Source organism: Lolium rigidum, chromosome 2 (genome assembly GCF_022539505.1).
Source record: "Lolium rigidum isolate FL_2022 chromosome 2, APGP_CSIRO_Lrig_0.1, whole genome shotgun sequence".
Classification (NCBI taxonomy): Eukaryota; Viridiplantae; Streptophyta; class Magnoliopsida; order Poales; family Poaceae; genus Lolium; species Lolium rigidum.
Window position 1 is genome coordinate 116,943,991 of NC_061509.1, and position 18,565 is coordinate 116,962,555.

At 49.9% G+C, this 18,565-nt stretch overlaps 1 protein-coding gene across 2 annotated transcripts; it reads right to left on the minus strand.

Moving 5' to 3' along the window:
* Nucleotides 1–463: 463 nt before the first annotated feature.
* LOC124692272 (type II inositol polyphosphate 5-phosphatase 15-like) lies at nt 464–18,331 on the minus strand. Of its 2 annotated transcripts, XM_047225609.1 has the most exons (11): nt 17,453–18,328; nt 4,997–5,249; nt 4,072–4,882; nt 3,366–3,487; nt 3,192–3,276; nt 2,460–2,625; nt 2,272–2,306; nt 1,935–2,184; nt 1,544–1,667; nt 1,079–1,409; nt 464–878 (listed from the first exon to the last, which is right to left on the minus strand). In XM_047225609.1, exons 1-11 carry the CDS (start codon nt 18,258–18,260, stop codon nt 651–653), a joined length of 3,213 nt encoding a protein of 1,070 aa, XP_047081565.1. In that variant the 5' UTR covers nt 18,261–18,328; the 3' UTR covers nt 464–650. The 2 variants fall into 2 exon arrangements, with proteins under 2 accessions (XP_047081565.1, XP_047081566.1); XM_047225610.1 differs by lacking the exons at nt 464–878; nt 1,079–1,409; nt 1,544–1,667 and adding an exon at nt 1,668–1,784 and having other exon boundaries at nt 17,453–18,331.
* Between the last annotated feature and the right edge of the window lie 234 nt (nt 18,332–18,565).

Sequence of the window (18,565 nt, forward strand, 5' to 3'; positions counted from 1 at the left end):
GCGCGGGAGAACCGGCGGCTCGAAGGTCGGAATCGACAGCGGCGTCAACAACCGGCATTGGGGAAGATGGGCTCGGCGGTGGCAATTCTGAGCGTCCCGGCTCACGTGGCGTGACAGGGAGGACGAGGCGGTGACGATGGCGTGGACGACATGGCTCACCGAGGCTCCAAACCGTGCGGCCCCCTTTTTCCCGGCGAACCTACGTCAATAGGTGTACGGTGAAGACGATGCGGCTGACCCCTTCGTATCAATCGAGGAGCAGTTCGACCCTAGGGTCGTAAGGATCAAAACCTGTTGCACCCTATTTTTTTACGAGGCAAACCTATAACCTGATGGTAACAAAATATAGGTGCCGGACGGAGGTTCAATGGGCCAACCCGGACCAGTTACATCTACTCCCCCCCCCCGACACTGCTGGCGTCTATTTGCGAGTTGGCTGGTGGTGATGCTCTTAGCTTTACTATAAAAAAAACTTATGTACTTGTATTACTGGAACATCTCCCCGCAAAAAAAGGGAACATCGAAAGATAGAGAATGCCTTGGTTACTCCTGTACCACGTAAACATTTGCTACTATGCACAGTTCAGTCAAACTAAAACCTAATCCCACAGGTCACGACCACACTCAGTAGTAAAAATCGATCGACACATTTATGACCTCTTGAAAGGAAATGTGCTCCTGCACTTCTGGTGTTGCACACGTACTCCATGATACTTGGCAACTGTTGAATGCACTCCAGTTATTTTCACTGTTAACCGTGCTTCCTTTTCTTGGTTAGCTCCAGCCAAATTATTCCATGATGTTTCGCGCAGGTCTCCATGTTGCAACGTGACGTCCACTGTTTGTCCTGGGTAAATTATACCAACTGCTGGCAAAACCTGCGTTGAAGACGTGTTTCACTCAGTGTGCAAGCATTAAGCTCAGTGTTGAATAAGTATAAATAAGCAGAACAATCTTTTGCAGTATTGAGAGCCATTTCATCCATAAAAAAAGGTGTGTATATCGCACCATCCGATAACTGGACTGATTCAAAATGAAGTGAACCAACATAAGGGGTCAGGACAAAGCATTAACCCACCTTTAGCCAAGTAGGAAAACCAGCAAAACGTGTACCAGAAGAATTTGGTGCTTGGCCAACAATCTCAAAACAAGCTGTGTCTTCTGTACTTCTGTTTTGTAGTTTCAAAACATAAGCAGTTCGGTCTTGGAGAATGATGTCATTAGTAATGAGATTTGCTTCAGGGAATGCTTCTAGCTCCTGGAGCAAGTGCAACACTTTCTTATTTGAACTCATTATCTCCCCATACTTCTGCCTCATTGCCTGTTTGTCAAGACGTGCAACATCCAAATTGAACAAGCATTTTACAGGTTTATGATCACTGTCAGTTACTTCCATGCAAGAGTCATACCTGGAAATATAAAATAATACACTTCCATAAGGTTTAGTTCAAATTTGGAGTAAATTGAACTAAAGCCCCGACACTAATTATGGATCAGAGGTAGTAGTTTATCTAGTGAGAGAATCAAACAACAAATAACTCACAGTGACACTGAACAAACCACAGGACAATCCAAAGAACATTCAGTTCCCCAACTAGCTCGGCTGTCACGGTACAGAATTCTGTCACACCAGGCAGGAATGCGCCTCTTCTCACTACAATCATACCCTACAATGTAACAGAAGGTTCTTCAAACAAGTGTTCCAGGAATCAGGAGTTCAGGAATATTATCAGCCCTCATAAGGATCAAAATGGTACCACTCAAAACATTCTTGCAGCGGTACCCTTCAATATAAGAGAGGTTCTTTAAACAAGTGTTCCAGGAATCAGGAGTTCAGAATATTATCAACTCATTAGGATCAAAATGGTACCGCAGAAAACATTCTTGCAGCGGCAAACATAAACAAATGTGGCTAATCATCAGAGTAACTATACCTGATAAGCCAGCTTTGTGTTTCTCGAATTTGTAAGTAGGTGGAAATTTGAAATGTGCTTCTCGTAATCCCTGGAAGACTCTCCCTGAACTCATTTCTACTCGCAGCTGGTCATTCTTTCTCAGCCAATCAAAGCATCTCCGGGAAACCAAGCTCATCGCATCATCATAGGAAATATCGTACAGCCGGTAATTGAAGTCACCAAGAAAGACAATCATGTCCGTATCTGACAACTCAGGAATTCTTGATCCCTATTATAGCAAAATTTTGGAATGTTTACAATCTCAGTAAATGGGTCTACACTGCCAAAATATAATGGACAGGAACCAACATCATACATTTGCTCGAAGAAGCTGACCAGCAGAACTGGAAACTGCAACATCAAAACAAGTTGAGTAATAGTGTGTAAGATTAAGTTCTGAATTTCTGGAATTGACTCTTGATTGTGACTAGCAAAGTTGGCCAGATATTACAAACTTAAATGCAATCATGCAGAAAAGTTAATAGGAGACAATTGAACAAATACTTGATGTTGTCAATAATCCACTGGAAGGGGTAGCAAAGGCCATTGTTCTAAAGACATGCTCAAAGTCTTCATTCCTTCGGCTAACAGCTTCCATATGTGCAGCAAAATGACAATTTACAAAGCAAATGCTTCTATCATGTATTCTCATCCTTAATCCGACTGCTCCCTGAGATAATGCAACACATATCAAAATACATAAACTAAGATGAAATAAAATGAATCAATAGTACTGCTTCTATACTTCCCTAGAACTAAATTACATGAATATTTAAGTAGAATTGTGCCATGCTCAACAGCCTTTAACAACTGCAACGAAATGGCCATGTCCAACTAGGAGACAGGACAGGCGTGTCCAGGAGAGATACATTGGTAATGTGGCATACAACTCAGTACAAGGATCAAGATAGTCACTTGCGTAAGAATATATTACTCGATTCGATTCTACAGGGTGACGATTATCAGATAGTTCTAGTGGAAATTTCGTGCCGGAACACACCGATCCAATCCCGCAGAAAGGCTTAATCCTCCCAATGGCCAACAGCAAGAAAGTGGCTTGCACCGGCCCTTAAATCAAACTTATTTAATAATAAATGGCCAATGAGTATGATGGGGAAATGGATAGCTGAAATAAAACTGAATTTTCATTTAAAATTAAGTCATAAGCAACATGTCTACATTATCTGCTACGGATAAGAACAAATCATTAATAAGACAACAGAACTACAGAAGTACCTTGTTACCGATAGCTCGCCCTAATCCACATGCTACTGCAGCATTGTCGATATCACCGACGGAACACTTAAGATTTGTTTTGACCCTGAGGAAAGAGAAACTCAATAATTTCTACAAAATACAGGAAAAAGGAGAAGGATAAATCTGACGAAAATAAAGTCTGAAACAGATTACCATACAGCAGTAAGTAACCCAGCCATCTGCCTCGAACCAACACGCTCAAAAGAGTGTCCTTTCAAGATTTTCCCAATTGCATCCAACCACCACTCCCCATTTGGGCTTCCTTCTAGCCCTACCTAAAGCCAGTGGAAACTAAATCAGGATTAAAATTACCAAAAATAGCATTTTTTCATATATTTATTAGTATTCTTGAAATTTGACAAGGAATGAATTTTAACAGGTAATGAACAAACCAGTTCTCCCAGTGGCCTTGCGGGCACAGGGTTGTACAACTCCAGTAAAAATGCAAGTCATTTGATATAGAATAGCAATTCAGCATACAGGATTGTTAGTAAACTTATTTTCAAGCTCAGAAGATTTCACAACAACGCAACATATCCAACTATTCATGCCACTCTAGTAAAATGCAAGTCATTTGATATAGAATAGCAGCTCTCCATGCAGGATTGCGAGTAAATTTATATTCAAGCTCAGATGATTTCACAACAAGGCAATGTATCTAACTATTCATGCCACAAGATATCATAAAATAATCGGTAGATCACAAAATGATTCAACATTCTGGTTAAGTGCAACATGCTAGGATCTGGACTAGCCCCCAGTACACAGCATAGATCATGATAACAGATGACTATGTTCAACGACAACGATGTGTAATAAATAATGAAAACTAAAGAGATTTTGGCTGATAGTTTTTTACCGTTTCTTTAGCTGCAGACATTGCAAGAAAACCAGCGCCCATCTCCACTTCCTGCAATCCAACTACTACTACTCCAACCTCTGCTGTTGGAAATTTCAGCCAAGCCCTTAGTGACTCATAAGATGCTTTTTCTTGCCCAACATTCCAAGAACACACTAACACCTTTATGTATTCAATGTTTTTGTATGATGTCTCTTTCTCCATCAGTTCAGAATGCAAAATACTGTCAGTAGGCCCTGGAGATGACAAATTCCATCCACTGACTCCCCCATGACCAGCTAATGTAAAGATATATGAACTTCCAACAGTCATGCTCAGAATTGGACTACTGCTATGTGCAGTCCATCCTCCCAGCAAGTTGCCTTCCAGGTCCAAGAGCTGGATGTTGCCATCCATGTATCCCACCCACAATTTTGTTCCAAATATGGCAATGCTTTGAACAGAAGATGGATGATGCTGAAACTCTTGCAAACGATTACCACAGCCATCCCATTGAGAAAGAGAGCCATTTGCAGATCCTGTCCAGATCATCCCATTCATTGACATTGCTAATGCTTCTATTCTTTGAGTATCATCGCCTAATCCTGCTTTTGCAGCAACTCGTCGAACTGCATCAGCTGCTCCCAGCAAAGCATTCCGTGATCTCTGGAAAAAGTTAACAGGACTGCGAGCTTTGTCTTTCTTCGGAGAGGAGAAAAGGTTTTCTTTTGTTTCATGGCCATATGAATCCTGACCAGCTATGACGTCAAAACGACTATCAACTTGGCCATTCACATTTACCACTTTCAGGAGCTCCTTAGTGCGGGAATCCCTATATGGCAAAATAGAGAACAACAATAAACAGAAATATACAAACAGCTGGACTAATGTCAGCCCAATTCAATGTACCAAATATGTACCAAATAAGAGGACACATGAAGTGTACCAGAGTGCAAATGAGAGGTAACCAGCACTCCATACTTTTGATCTAGAATTGTCAGACAATAGAAGTTTTACATCTACGGCAGGTAAGGGGCAGGCCCCTCCATCACTGACCATGATCCAGAGGTCAACGAATGATCTTTCAACTAAAAGGGAGGTCTTACACTTTTCTTCTCTTTGTAAAGCAAGTGACTTCTCAATTGCTTCTCCATACCATACTTTAATTATCCCCCCTTCAGATCCAGACCATAAATCACCTATGATTGACGCAAACAAGATCAGTATTGCAAGACTCCAACTTCAATTAGTTTGTTCAACAACATAAGTTCAACTTCTGAAAATACTTGCTATGAAGAAAAATGATAAAAATGCAAGCAGCAGCTAACCACCTTAAGTATATAGGTTACATGAACAAACAAATTTCAGCACCTCATGCTGCATATCTATTAATTACATGTCTTATTTGTCTTGTAGATTACACTATAACAAAATTTGATTATATAAAAATGGATGGGGTAGTTTTGTTAGCGGTGTAAGGTAGAAAATAATAATTCAGCACTCGTTAAAGATACGGGGTGGCCATCGGACAAAACCTTCTTAAGTACTCCAAGTCCCCCAACTGGACCCATAACTGGAGCATGAGCCAAAGCAATGCAAGATAAGGTGAATTCGCTCCTCTCGACATGTGATTTTATACTCCCCTGGATGGTATACTACTTCATGCTGATACCTTATGTGTAATAAGGTACAGTCCACAAGAACTTTATCCATTCGACCAAGGCATCGGAACCAAGGAAAGGAGCAAAGAAGAAGAGTTGAAAGCTACAAGACCGGTACTACCGCTTAAGGAACCGGTACTACAGGCCCTAGAGTCGTCGGAAACTACCCTGAAGGTCTCATATGACATCCCGCGGCGGTACTACCGGCTGCACCGCCGCCTGATGCTAGGAGCGGTACTACCGATCCAACTACCGCTCAACCGTACCACACACAGATATGGCCCCGGAAGTGCACCGGAACTAACACCTTAAGTCGACAACATTTAGCAGCAGATTTGGCCTTTGGCACCTTACCTTTTCGCACCCACTTGTATAAATAGCCCCTTGTGGCTCAAACCTTGAGTTAGACTAAGATTAAGAATAGATATGAGTTTTGTTCCTCCCATGTGGGAATTAAGACCTCTCCTTAGACCTACCTCAAAAAAAAAGACCTCTCCTTAGACCATAAATATATAGTTGTATCAAGGCTGCTCCGTGCAATTGGAAATTGCTATTGATCTTTTGCTTGGCAACTATATCAATTTGCAATCTCTTTGCTCTTCGAACTCCACCCTTTGCTTGACAATCTTTTCACAAGGAACATTACCTTTGGTCTCTTGTGAATTTTATTGAGTTGGTGAATCGGGCCAACAAGGGCAACCGCTGTGTATGGTGTGAATTTGTATCTCGATTTCCCCTTTGTGTACATCGCACTCTTCGTGTTCCTCACCCCCACGTTCGTCAATCAGTGAGATCAGGCCAACCCTACGAGGTTAGCCCTCATCATATGGTACCATACCCCCAATATTTTCTTTGAGAAAATTTGAAAATCCTAAAAGAATAGCCCTTTGTGTTGATTAGGAATGAATCGCCTAGCCTTGACAAGAGGGATAAACATTGAGCAAGATCAATCTTACTAATAGCAAGATCAATTCTTTGAGAGCTCTTGGCTTGCTAGTGCTCAACCCCGCCACTGTTCCATGTCATTTGAGAAGTACATCGGTCAATATGGGGGAAGGGGCAATGTCGCGTCCAGCATATCTCGGCAATGTAGAAGGCATCAAGTGCGTGGCAGAAGGTTGCGGTGGAGTCACCTAGCCGCGGACACGCCGTTGCCCTGACGCATCCCGTTACCATATGCCTACGTAGATCGTGGACACATCACTGCTAACATTTTCATCTCCGGGGCCTGAGGCGTGCTGACGATCCGTACTCGGGTCGATATCGTTGGCAGGGATGGTGCATTCCCACATGCTAGCGTAAGCCCACCATTGTGGGGGATTGTTTGGCGCTTCTTCGGGTGTTCCTGCTTAAGCACCTTAAATATGTAGATCTTATAGGTCTCGATGTTCTCCTTGGAGGGAAAACAGTTGCGGCCCACTCTTTTTGGTTCCGTGGGGACCCTAGTATCCACGGGGCCGACAATAGCCATCGAGCATGGGACCAAGGGACGACTAACAGATTGCAGGGGATATGCTCAGTGAAAGTGGTGGTCGTGGAATCTATCGGGTCAATATTACGACTTGTCATTGTCAAATCCTTTGTGTGTCTTGATTGTAGATTATCCAGGTGAGCTCCTTATCCCGCGGGAGGGGAAACTGCCTGGAGTAGTAGGCATAGTGTGCGACGCAGCATTAACCGCGGAGCGAACGGAAGGGGAGGTTTCCCACGCCCTGGCCCTAATGTTCTCTGCGTCGCAGTCCACCCTCTTCGTAATTTCTTGCTATTACGCGCTTCCCCACTAAAGGCCAGCCAAAGGGAGAAGGCGAAGGAGACCGAGGCTGCTTGAGGCGGGAGCAGGACGGGCCACACGCTATGTGCCCATCATCACATGCTTCCTCACGCTGGGGATGGTGCCGCCGCTCTCCGGCTTCTACCAAACCATGATGGAGTACAAGCTTTGCATATAGCAGCTGCAACCAACGCGGTTTGGGTCATGGCCATCTTCGCGCATCTGTGCGAAGGATTTGTCAAGGTTACACCGTATGTGGCATTATTCTGACAATTCTTCATTCCCCTCATCAATGCGAACACGATTTCAGGGGAATCACCCAGCGCCTCCATAATGGCCTCACTAAAGAGTGCATCCGCGAAGTCTTCCAAGTGGGAGGAGCGGTGTGGCCACTGGTGCTATGTAGCCGTCAACCCCATCCTCGTCTGCTTCATGCCCCCCCCCCCCTGAAGACACCAACCACAACGAGAACTTGAGGGAGTTGAGCCTCGAGATAGGGATCTGCACATTGCAGTGTTGTGGATCAAGGCCATCCAGCGATGGGGCTTGACAAGCAGCAAAGTTGCGGCCGATTTCATTTGGTGGCGCCTACCGCTGCTGTAGAAAAGATCTCCCCCCGCATGGGCGTACGGGGAGCCCGGGGAGCCCGACGAAAGGATCCACCTGTGGCCGGGCCGAAATACAACCTGGATGTGGAGCAACAAATGGAGACGATGCTGCAGCTCGTTGGACCGATTTCCACGCACTCCAGGCAAGGTTGAATCCCCTTTGCATCACCAACAGGTGTGACGCACTCCTAACGCTGATGCTAGAGTGCAGCGTTTCAAATGGGAGGCACCGGCATCGGCCGAACTCGACAAATTGCTTAGTGCCGTCTCGAAGATGCCAGCAACAAACATGTCGTTTTGAAGTGCGAAGCGCCACCACTGGGAGAGGAAGGCAATGTCAACGAGGAGGGTGAAAGCGGACCAGAAAGGCGCTTCCCACACACTCATGCCAAGCGGCCCAAATATAACGCATCCAAACCTTGGTGGCGAAGGAGGAGAGGCAAGGGGGCAGACCGTCCACGAAGTTTCCTTCTAGCTACGAAACGATGATGCCGGGGACGAAAGCAAGGATCTCCCGAAGAATTTCTGGAAGACCTCCATAGGTTATGCGTTCACTGCGCCCGTAGAGAGGACACAAAGCGACAACGTCAATGACAACGAAGATCAGGAGCCGCTAAGCCAATGCCGGGCCAGCGCGAGATCTGCGACCTCGGCAACGGCAGCAGACGCGGAGCAAAGGTAGCCTCGCTTGGAGTTTCCCACACCGCAGGTTAGGCCAACCTCGCCAGGCTAAGGACCCCATTTGAAGCGGGAAGTATGGGACGAAGTATGGGACATGAACGACAATGAAGAGTAAGTGCTCTTTTTCTTTGCGCTTTCCCTTCACGTCGTGTTTAAATTTTCATTTTCTTCATCCTTTGAACCTTTGCTTGTCACTCTCAGAGACAGCAAGCAAGAGGGCTTGCATTGCCCCGGAGACACGCGCCGCCGACGGTGTTGGCGGAAGCTCCCGCATGGCAATCATCCCCGGGGAAGGCGTTGGCGGGGATGCCAGAACAACCACCACCCCAGTCGATGACATGGTCGTGCAAGATGGCATTAGGCACAACCACACCGGAAGGTAACCTTGCATCCCACCTCAAGCACCAGACGATGGATGGCTCCATGACACTAACTTAGCGCAAATTTATTCTTTGCAAGTGCGCCAAATGCAGGAACTGATCCCGTCGCCAACATGGAGCTGCGAAGGATGGAGCCTCCATCTCCCGCTGACGAGGGGGCGTAGTGGAATCCTACTCAGACAAGAGCGATGACGAGCAGCCCTCGGAGCAAGATCCGACAGAGATGAACCCTGACGAGAAAAGTCCGAGGGGCCTTGACGAGGCGCTGAGGGAGGCGAGGCCCCGGCACACTGGCGTGGACATCGAAGGCGGAGACAGCCTGAGCCTGGGCTAGGAGTTCCACACTCCTTCAGCGAACAGGACCAGGAACCGGCCCACAGCAACGTTGGAGACAACAGTCCGCGAAGGCCAAGGTCGACATCACAATGACGGATGACATGGAGGTCCTGAAACTCATGGCGACACGCAAACCGGAATTGGATGCTAGCAGCAGCGCTCACGGAGCGATGGAGGCAGCAATTTGTTCGCCCAAGGCCACCAACTTCTCGACCAACTGGAGCATGAGTTGCGCACCCGCGAAGCCAACCTAAGCACTTGCGAAGCAAGCCTGAGCACTCGTGAAATAAGAGTTGACGCAGGCCAAGCAAGCCTTCCGGGAAACCGTCCACCATGCCTCAGAGCAGCACAAGTGTTTTGAGGTAGTAATTGCGATGAAGACGCAGCGGCTCACTGGAGTTGGCAGTCTATGGAGCGCCAGCTCAATGAGCCGAAGGTCTCCCTAGAAGCCCGCGAAGCTAGCGCAACATAGGCTGCCGAGAAGCTGCACCGAATCCCCTCTTGGCAGTTCTGGCCCCGTAGAGGAGGGCCTCCAAAGAGCTTGCCGACACTGAGGAGCACCACATGAAGCTATTGGCCACCAAAGCGGAGACGCTCAGGAATGAGCTCCACCTAGAATTTGATGTGCAGCTAGCCCCGCCATGGCCAAACAATAGAGCAACGCCCTTCTCGGGAAGGACCAGGGTGCGGATGCCTTGCAGGATGAGCTCGCCAAGGAGGCCGCCAACACCACGCTTCACGGGGTTGTCAAAGAACTTGGGCGCAAGCCAGCGTACGCCGCCAAGTGTAAGGCGACCACCCGGTAACAAACAAAGGCCTAAGGCAGAGCTCGCCAGCAAGGAAGAGGTGTGCTCGCCGCAAGGAGGTGGAAACCGACGTTGTCAAGGGGGAGGTGACCGTGGCCAAGCAACACTGTGTGGAGCTAGATTGGCGTCTCGTTTCCAACCTCTGGGAAAGGGGCACGAACATGGCGCATCCCCAGGGCATTGTTGATCAAGTCACGAAGGCAGCTCGGTCTAGTCCCCGCAGAGCGGAACCAGGATTCCTCCCACGACAAGCTCGAGAACCACATCTCGGTCTAGTCCCCGTGGAGCGGAACCAGGACTCTGCCCACAACAAGCTCGAGAACCAAAGTCACTTCTTCGCTAACTTGGCGGGCTAGCTTGCTAGGCTCAGGGAGGTGCTGGACAACACCCTTAACCAGGAGGGCAAGCAGGTGGCAACAGCGCTCGCCACATACATCATGTCCCGCGTGCACCACCGCGATACCTCCTTCCCCGTCGACGCAATCTACGAGATGATCACTCCGGCAAAGACGAGGGCGGAGGCTGAGACGGCAGTGGCTTCTCACGTCTCGTATATCGCCGATAAAATGAAGCGTCAGGCTAGCACATGGAGCCTCCCTTGCCGCCCCGTGACAATATATTTTAGTAACTCATACTAGTATTTTTTTTGTGCTTGACTCGAATGTTAGCTTTTCCCGTTATTGTGGCTTCTCGGGTTCAAGTTTCTAATTTTTATTATTTTTCTGCGCCACATTTTCGGGAGCATTGGACAGGATCCAGATTGCACTTACGGGCCAAACAATCACTTAGGGGCCGTTCCTTTCTCGGGCATACACGCCCCAGCAATGAGATCCCGGGCCAGACCTAGTATTTCTCACGAGGACGCCATTTCCTTGAACACGCTTCTCACGCATAGGCCTTATATAAAGTAAAGTTCCTCTTTTTTGTTGAGGTATAAAGTAAAGTTCCTCGATCTCGAGAGAACAATAGTTTTAGCGAAGGAGGATGATCTCAAGCTTGTTTTGGGGAAACTTAGCTCCTTTTCGTGCACAACGCTCCTTGGATCCTATCCCTGGGTTAATGCATACTACCTCTCTTTGATGGGACACCATTGCTTGCCGGGTCTGCAACCTTAGCTTAAAACTATTACAGTTTTTAAAGCAAATGTGAAGCCCTGACAACATGAAACTTCTTCTAGGGTATTGAATTGGCCAGCTAGAACAAGACATGAGGAGAATACAAGTCATCCAGGCACCCTAAATGACTTAGTGTGCCGGCCTAACCCGGCAACCAGCTATCGTTGTCTGGCAGACCTGGCGCGTTGGCACCATCAAGTCGACTGTTGGCTTTTCCCATTATTGTCGCTTCTTGGCTTCAAGTTTTCAAATTTTTAATATTTGGCTGCCCCATGTTTTCGGGAGACCTGTAAGCACGCATACACCAGACTGTGGAGCATTGGACAAGGTCAAGAACATAGCCACGGGGCGCACCGTCACTTAGGGGCCGTTCCGTTCTCGGGCATGCACACCCCATCAATGAGGTTCGCGGGTCGGACCCAGTATTTCTCACGAGGACGCCATTTCCTTGAATGCCCTTCTCACGGATAGGTCATATATAAAGTAAAGTTCCTCTATCTTGAGAGAACAATAGTTTTAGCGAAGGAGGACAATCTCAAGCTTCTTTTTAGGAAATTTAGCTCTTTTTCATCTACAACATTCATTGGATCCTATCCCCGGTGTAATGCTTGACTACCTCTCTTTGACGGGACACCATTTCTTACCGAGCCTGCAACTTCTTCTACGGTATTGAATTGGCCAGCTAGAACAAGGCATGAGGAGAATACAAGTCATCCAGCTAAACGACTTAGTGTGCGGGCCTGACCCAGGAACCATCTATCGTTGTAGAAGATGAAGCGCGACATGGAGCGCCTATGCCAACGATGCAACACACAATTACAAGCTAAGTCCAAGTCTAATCCATTTGGTCTTTACATATATTTACCTATTCCACATGCACCATGGTCGGACATTAGCATGTACTTCGGATTAGGCTTGCCTAGAACTAAATATGGTCACGTCTCTATCTTTATTGTCGTTCCTCTTAAATGTCTCATTTCATACCATACACCGAACAAATGATGCTTCACATATTGCAGATTTATTTTTTTGGTACGTTGTTCGACTTCATGGATTCCCAGGGTGGAGATAATTTGTGCATGCCCTTCTTGTCATGGATTAGCCTGAGGACGAGGTCGCTTTTTTGAAAGGAGCGACTGCGGACGCGGCGGCTGTGATACCGCCGGAGGCCTTGCTGGTATATCGCCGTTCTGGAGAGGGCGAGGTCTCTGTCCTCGTCGAGGAGGTCGACTCCGTCTTGGCGGGCGAGTTCATTTTCTGGCTCCGAGTAGTTTACGACTCGTGGAGAGTCGTGCTGGATGTCCGTGGGCATGACGGCTTCCGCTCCGTAGACTAGGAAGAAGGGCGTGTAGCCCGTCGACCTGTTTGGAGTCGTACGTATGCCCCATAGTACTGAGGGTAATTCCTCCGCCCAGCATCCGGCGGCGCGCTCCAGGGGGACCTCCAGTCGTGGCTTGATTCCGTGGAGGATGCTCTGATTGGCTCTTTCGGCTTGTCCGTTTGCCTCTGGGTGCGCGACTGAGGCGAGGTCGAGTCGGATCCCGTTGCCGGTGGTCGGCAGTTGTTGGCGTTGGCGACTGCGCGGTTTGCTGCTGCTGAGGATGCGAGCGCGAGTATAACCGCCCCTGAGAGTCCTGGGCAGCTAACTGCTGCTCCAAGGCCTTGGCGACTAGGACCTTGGCGTGCTGGATGAAGAGGGCGCCCTCGCCGTTGTCGGGAAGGTTGGCAAGGGCCGCTTGTGCCGCGACGATGTTGTCTGCCGGCGACGAGTGTAACGGCAGGCCGTTGGCGTCGACTTCTACGGGGGAACCGTTCGGCCTCCCGGTGGAGGTGGTGGTGGTGGCGGTGGTGGTGGTGCTCCGTTCGCCGCGCGATCGGCGGCGGCCCGGCTGGTCTCCGGGGCGCCGTTGTTCGGTGCTCTAGCGACCCGGACTTCGCGATCCGGATTGTCGAAGTTGAGGCGGGCGCTGGGGAAGCCCTGGTCGCGGGCGCGCTCGATGCGCAGGCGAGTGCGTTGCTGGTGGTGTCGCGACAGGGCTCTTGCTGAATCATGTTCGAGGCGGAATTTCTGCCTCTCGACTAGCTCCTTCTTCCTCTGCTCCTCCAAGGCCGCTCGATGTGCTTCGATCTCCACCGCAGTCGCGAGGAGCGGCGTAGAAAATGGGTCGTTGGGCGCATCGTCGCCGGCCGCCATGAGGACGGCGGTCGGGTACTGGTACCGTGGGGCCTTTACGGAGTCGGGGTCGGAGTCGCTGTCGAAGAGAGGGAGGACGGAGCTGTCCTCGTAGTCGCCCGCGTTGGAGATCGGGGTGATGGAGTCCACGGTCGATGCCGCGACTATAGATCCGGCGACTGACGCAGCAGCCGCCGAATCGGCGTCGTCCTCCAAGATCGACGCGTCCTCGACGTAAATTTCACCGGTGAGGGGTTGAGTAGCGGTGAGTAGCTGGCCCAGCGCGTATGGGTCATGCAGCTGGCCGGGGCGGACTTCGGCGGGGTCGCTGACGCCGGCGTGGTCGGCACCATCCAGGCGTCGGTGAGAGGCGACGGAGCCGGGTGGTAGGTGCTCGGCTGGATGTGGAAGAAGCCGCCCGTGGCGATCATCCGGCCGGAGGCGCCGGCGGGCAGGTGAGTAGGGCCTCGCCGCAGCTCGGAGGCTTGACGTCCCACGCCCCACGGTAGGCGCCACTGTTGTGGATATGACCACGGAAGGTGCTACAGGGTGCAGCACTTCGTTGATGCCGAAGCAAGGCGACGTAGTCATCTGCGGAGCGAGGTGCACAAAAAGCAAGGTTTTACCCAGGTTCAGCCCCTCCGGAGAGTAAAAGGCGCTTACATCCTGCTAGATCTATTACTCAGTGGAGAATTACAATGGGGTGGCTCAGTCGGCAGAGGTACCGAGAGCTATGGAGGTGGTGATCCGATCTCTGAGGGTGTATCATCTACGACCTAGCTCGGGGGTTTATATGGACACTCCCGATCTAGGGTTACAAGGGGATAACTACAAATCATATCTGAATCGTATCAGTTACTATTAATCCGGGATCCCTTGCTCTACGCCCAAGTAATCTCATTTTCCAGTCGCCCAGGCCCCCCGGTCCAGTCGCCAGCTCGGGTTTAGGCCCATTCGCTCCAAGGGTTTTGGGCCTAGTCGCCCTTGTCGACTGGAATCTTCTTTGGGCCTTCTCTCCTACTGCGAGTGAGACTGATGTTGTACCCCCTTGGGCATATCCCCATCACACTATACAAGCACCGCACGATGAGAACCTTGCTGTAGCATGAAACACAACATACTGATGCACCTCGTCAAGTTGTCAGAGCAATCGTTGGCCATATCCATGGTGCAAGGTGTGTGTTCTAGCGGTTCACTGTTGTGGCGGCCATTGAGGTATTCGTCACCATACCGGCAATGTGTGTTGGGAGTTGTTTGACGAGACGTCCACATTGAGAGGAGTAAGGTAATCTCCACCAGCAGCCCCCCATTGGCGCTTTGGGGGTGTCGGACCAAATTAAGCTCCCACAATGCCTCCATAGTCAATCTACGTCACCACCCAACCAATAAAATAGCCGGCACTACCACACCACTCTCGGCACACACGGGGTCAATCCTGGGCGCCGGCAACAAACTACACATAGGATCAAGACCAGTAGGCCCACCGTCAGCCTCTCAACTCCCCACCTACCCCCTCTCTTCATCTCTTCTCCATTTCTCTCTCCACTCCCCGTTCCCACATACCGCACGGCTCCATATCCACCCTCGTTCCGCCACTCCAACATGCAGGCCGCCATCTCCTCCCTCGACCCGTCCTTGCGTTACGGCTAGTTCTTCCGCTCTAGCCGTGGGGATCTAAAGGCCAAACAGGACACCATGGTGTTGTCGTGCAACAGCTCAGCGCGAAGCACCGTGGTGGCGTGCGGTGCCTGCTCTGCCCCGCACGACTCCCTCTTGTTCAGGATGCACAAGAGCACGTTGCGCATGCTGCTCCAGCCACCTCTCCACACGTGCGTTGTCGGTCACCGTCGCACCCTCCCTACATGTCAGCCTTACCCAAAGCACCCTCCCTACATGTCAGCCTTACCCAAGCACGCGTGTAGCGGCCAGCCGTGGCAAGGCGTGGGGGTCGTGCGCCTAGGAGCACGGAGAAGTGCAAGCGGCCACGGTGCGCCGAGTGCCACGGCAAGAACAAGGGTGAGGTCGCGCTCAACCACCAACTCATCTCATGGCGCGACGTCCATGCCCACGTACGCGTCCTAGCCATTCGTGGCGAGGTCGTCGTCCATGTCCTTCTACAGCGACGGCAGTGTGGAGCACACGCAGTGAGCTCCCTCACATGCGTGGCGCAGGACATGCAACAGGAACACGGTATGCTTTGAGATGCGTGGCTCGCGTGCTCTGCTTGGAGCTAGGCATTTGTGTTGTGGGTTCTTGTTGTGATCATTTGGGGAGTGCCACTGTGGGAATGATCTCAAATTTGTCTGGGATATTTGGAGATGATCCCAATAGCATGTCTAGCATGCAATTGTCGGACACGTTTTGGGAGCTACCTATGGAGATGCCCTAATGTGACACCTAGTTCGCCAAACATCTATGTAAAGAATGCGTACACATGACATGACAAAAATGCCACTCCGCTCGTGTGGACATATAACCCAAGGGCAGTTTTGCATTCTGCAAGAAGAAATTCAAGTGCTTATGTGCTTTCCAACAAAAAATAATAGTACCTTTAAATGAACTCTTCACTAGTGCTTTTGCAAGGAGAAGCTCTATATATGATAATATTTTTGCAAGGGCAATTCACTCACTTAGAAAGAGTGAATATGGAACATCAATATTATGACCAAACTCATTTTCAGCCCATTCATATCATTAGGCCGGACTAAAGTAACCAAGATCATCCCCACCATGGCCGGCATATTTGATACCGGACAGAGGACATGGGAGTATTTAAGTGGGAGCGCCAGGGCAGAATATAAGAAAATGGAGCAGACATGCATTATCAAAGACGGGCTCATCCTCACCCAAGTATGGTCACAGTACTGCATCCCTGCTGACCAGGGTTCAAATCCCGTGAGGATCGTATTTCCGGTAGCTCACCCGAGTGGGCTTCTTCTATAAAAATATGCCACCACAGCTAGTCCTAGCTGCTCTCGTTTTTTTTTAATCCTCACCCCATGATGCCACCAGCGCTTTCACACATTTGACACAGCTAAGTGCCACGACTTCAATGAAGTGATGTGTTGGAGGCTGGTTTCGGCACGGGACTGATGATGAAGATATGGTGCCAATTCAGCGCTCAAGGCAGACCATGACGAACCGGTGGTGGCTGGTCATGATGTGGGTGAGAGGAGAATGGCATCGAGACAGGGCAGATTAGTAACTCTGGGTGCTATCTGACTCATCCAATTTATAATTGGGAGAGCATAGATTTACTTCCCCAAAAAAACCAAACTAGTGCGGTGAATAATCACATTAGACAACATGGAGATGGCTGAAGTCCTATGATTAGATAGTTCAAAGTAGACAGCCGATTCCACGAGAATACAAGATCCATTGCATCACTCGTACAAGGATTTATCTAACGTAGTTGTTCGGTTCAACACTTTCACGGGTAAAAAAAAAATATCAGTTCAGTGATGGGCACCTTTGACACTGTATTTCTACTAGAATTATACATTTCTGCTGATAGTCACACCACATACTCGTCATTCCGACTTGGATAAATATGAATTGGTCATTTGTTTACAGATGGTGGTAATCTGAAGTATAAGAGGTGTGATTAATTCTCAGTTGACTGAAAACTCAAATTCAGTTGCAACCCATGTTGTAACTCACCATTATCATGAAAAACGAAGCAAATCTAACAATTTTTACTAGCTGCAACCGATCTTGCAACTAAAAAATCAACCCAACTTGCGACTCAAGTGCAAGAATCAAATACAAATCTAATGGCCACTGAAAATTAATCAGTTGCCTCGTAAATCATTATCATGAAGTCGCATACGGATCATACTGATTGACACAGAAAAGAGCCGAGGAGAAATACCATATGGAGAGATGGCCAAGGCGAATACCGGTCCACGGTGCGCATCCCACCCAATGCACTCTCCAGCCTCTGGACCCCGGTCGGCGCTCCAAGCCATGATCCGCCCGTCGGTGTGCCCGCTCCACACCACACCGCGGCCAGGGTCGGCCACGAGGCAAAGCGCCGGCGGCGTCCTGCGCGACTCACGGAACGGCGCACTCGCCTCGTCCCCCCACCGCCGCCGAGACGTGGGCGACCGGAAGGCATCCGCGAGATCCCAAACCCTGACGCCAGCGTCACCCGCCGCCCAGAGGTGAGTAGAGGTCCCGGACGCGGGAGAAGCGAAGCAAGCGAGAGCGCGGAGGGCGGTGCCAGCCTGTGACTCCCTCGGCGGCCGCGGGCGCAGCTCCAGCGGGGGCGGGCGGTCCGCACGAACAGAGTTGGAAGGAGGAGGGCGGTGGACGTGCGACTCGGATACGGAGGCCGAAAACTCCGGGAGGGAGTTGGAATGGTGGGGCCCCGGAGGCGGGTGCCAGACGTCGGCTGCTGCGGAGCGAGAAGCGGCTGATAAGGCCGGGAGGGAGTGACTGGGGTGGATGGACTCAGCGTGGTGGAGGGAATCGGAGAAGTATGCGGAGGCTGAGTGGGTGGAGGTGAATGATGAGCGGAGGGCCTGTGGAGGGGAAGGGGAGGTGCAAAGGATGGGAGCAGGGGCTGGTGGAGGGCAAGGAGACGAGATGGAGGCGAAGAGGAAGAAGTCGTCGGGGATATCGTCCCACGGGGAGGAGACGGCTGCGGATGGTGTCGCGGCTTCGCCGGGATCCACCATTGGGGAGATCGGAGCTGATAGCCCACAACTTCTTTTTTTTTTTGGACAACTCCTGATAGCGCTAGGTGAGAAAGAAGACGACTTGCACGAGGCGTCCTAGGGCTCAGAATGGCTTTGGCCTTTCGGTCGTGCCGTGTCGTGGGCCAGTCGTGCATTTCTTTTTCAGTCAGGGAATCTCCAAGGGCGACGCAAACAGCTGAGCCCGAGCCACCGTTTGCGTCCGGCAGACGAAAAATGGGGGACAACTTGGGTGGATCCCGCTTTAGATAGGATCTATGAGATCGATTTTTTTTTACACAAGGAAC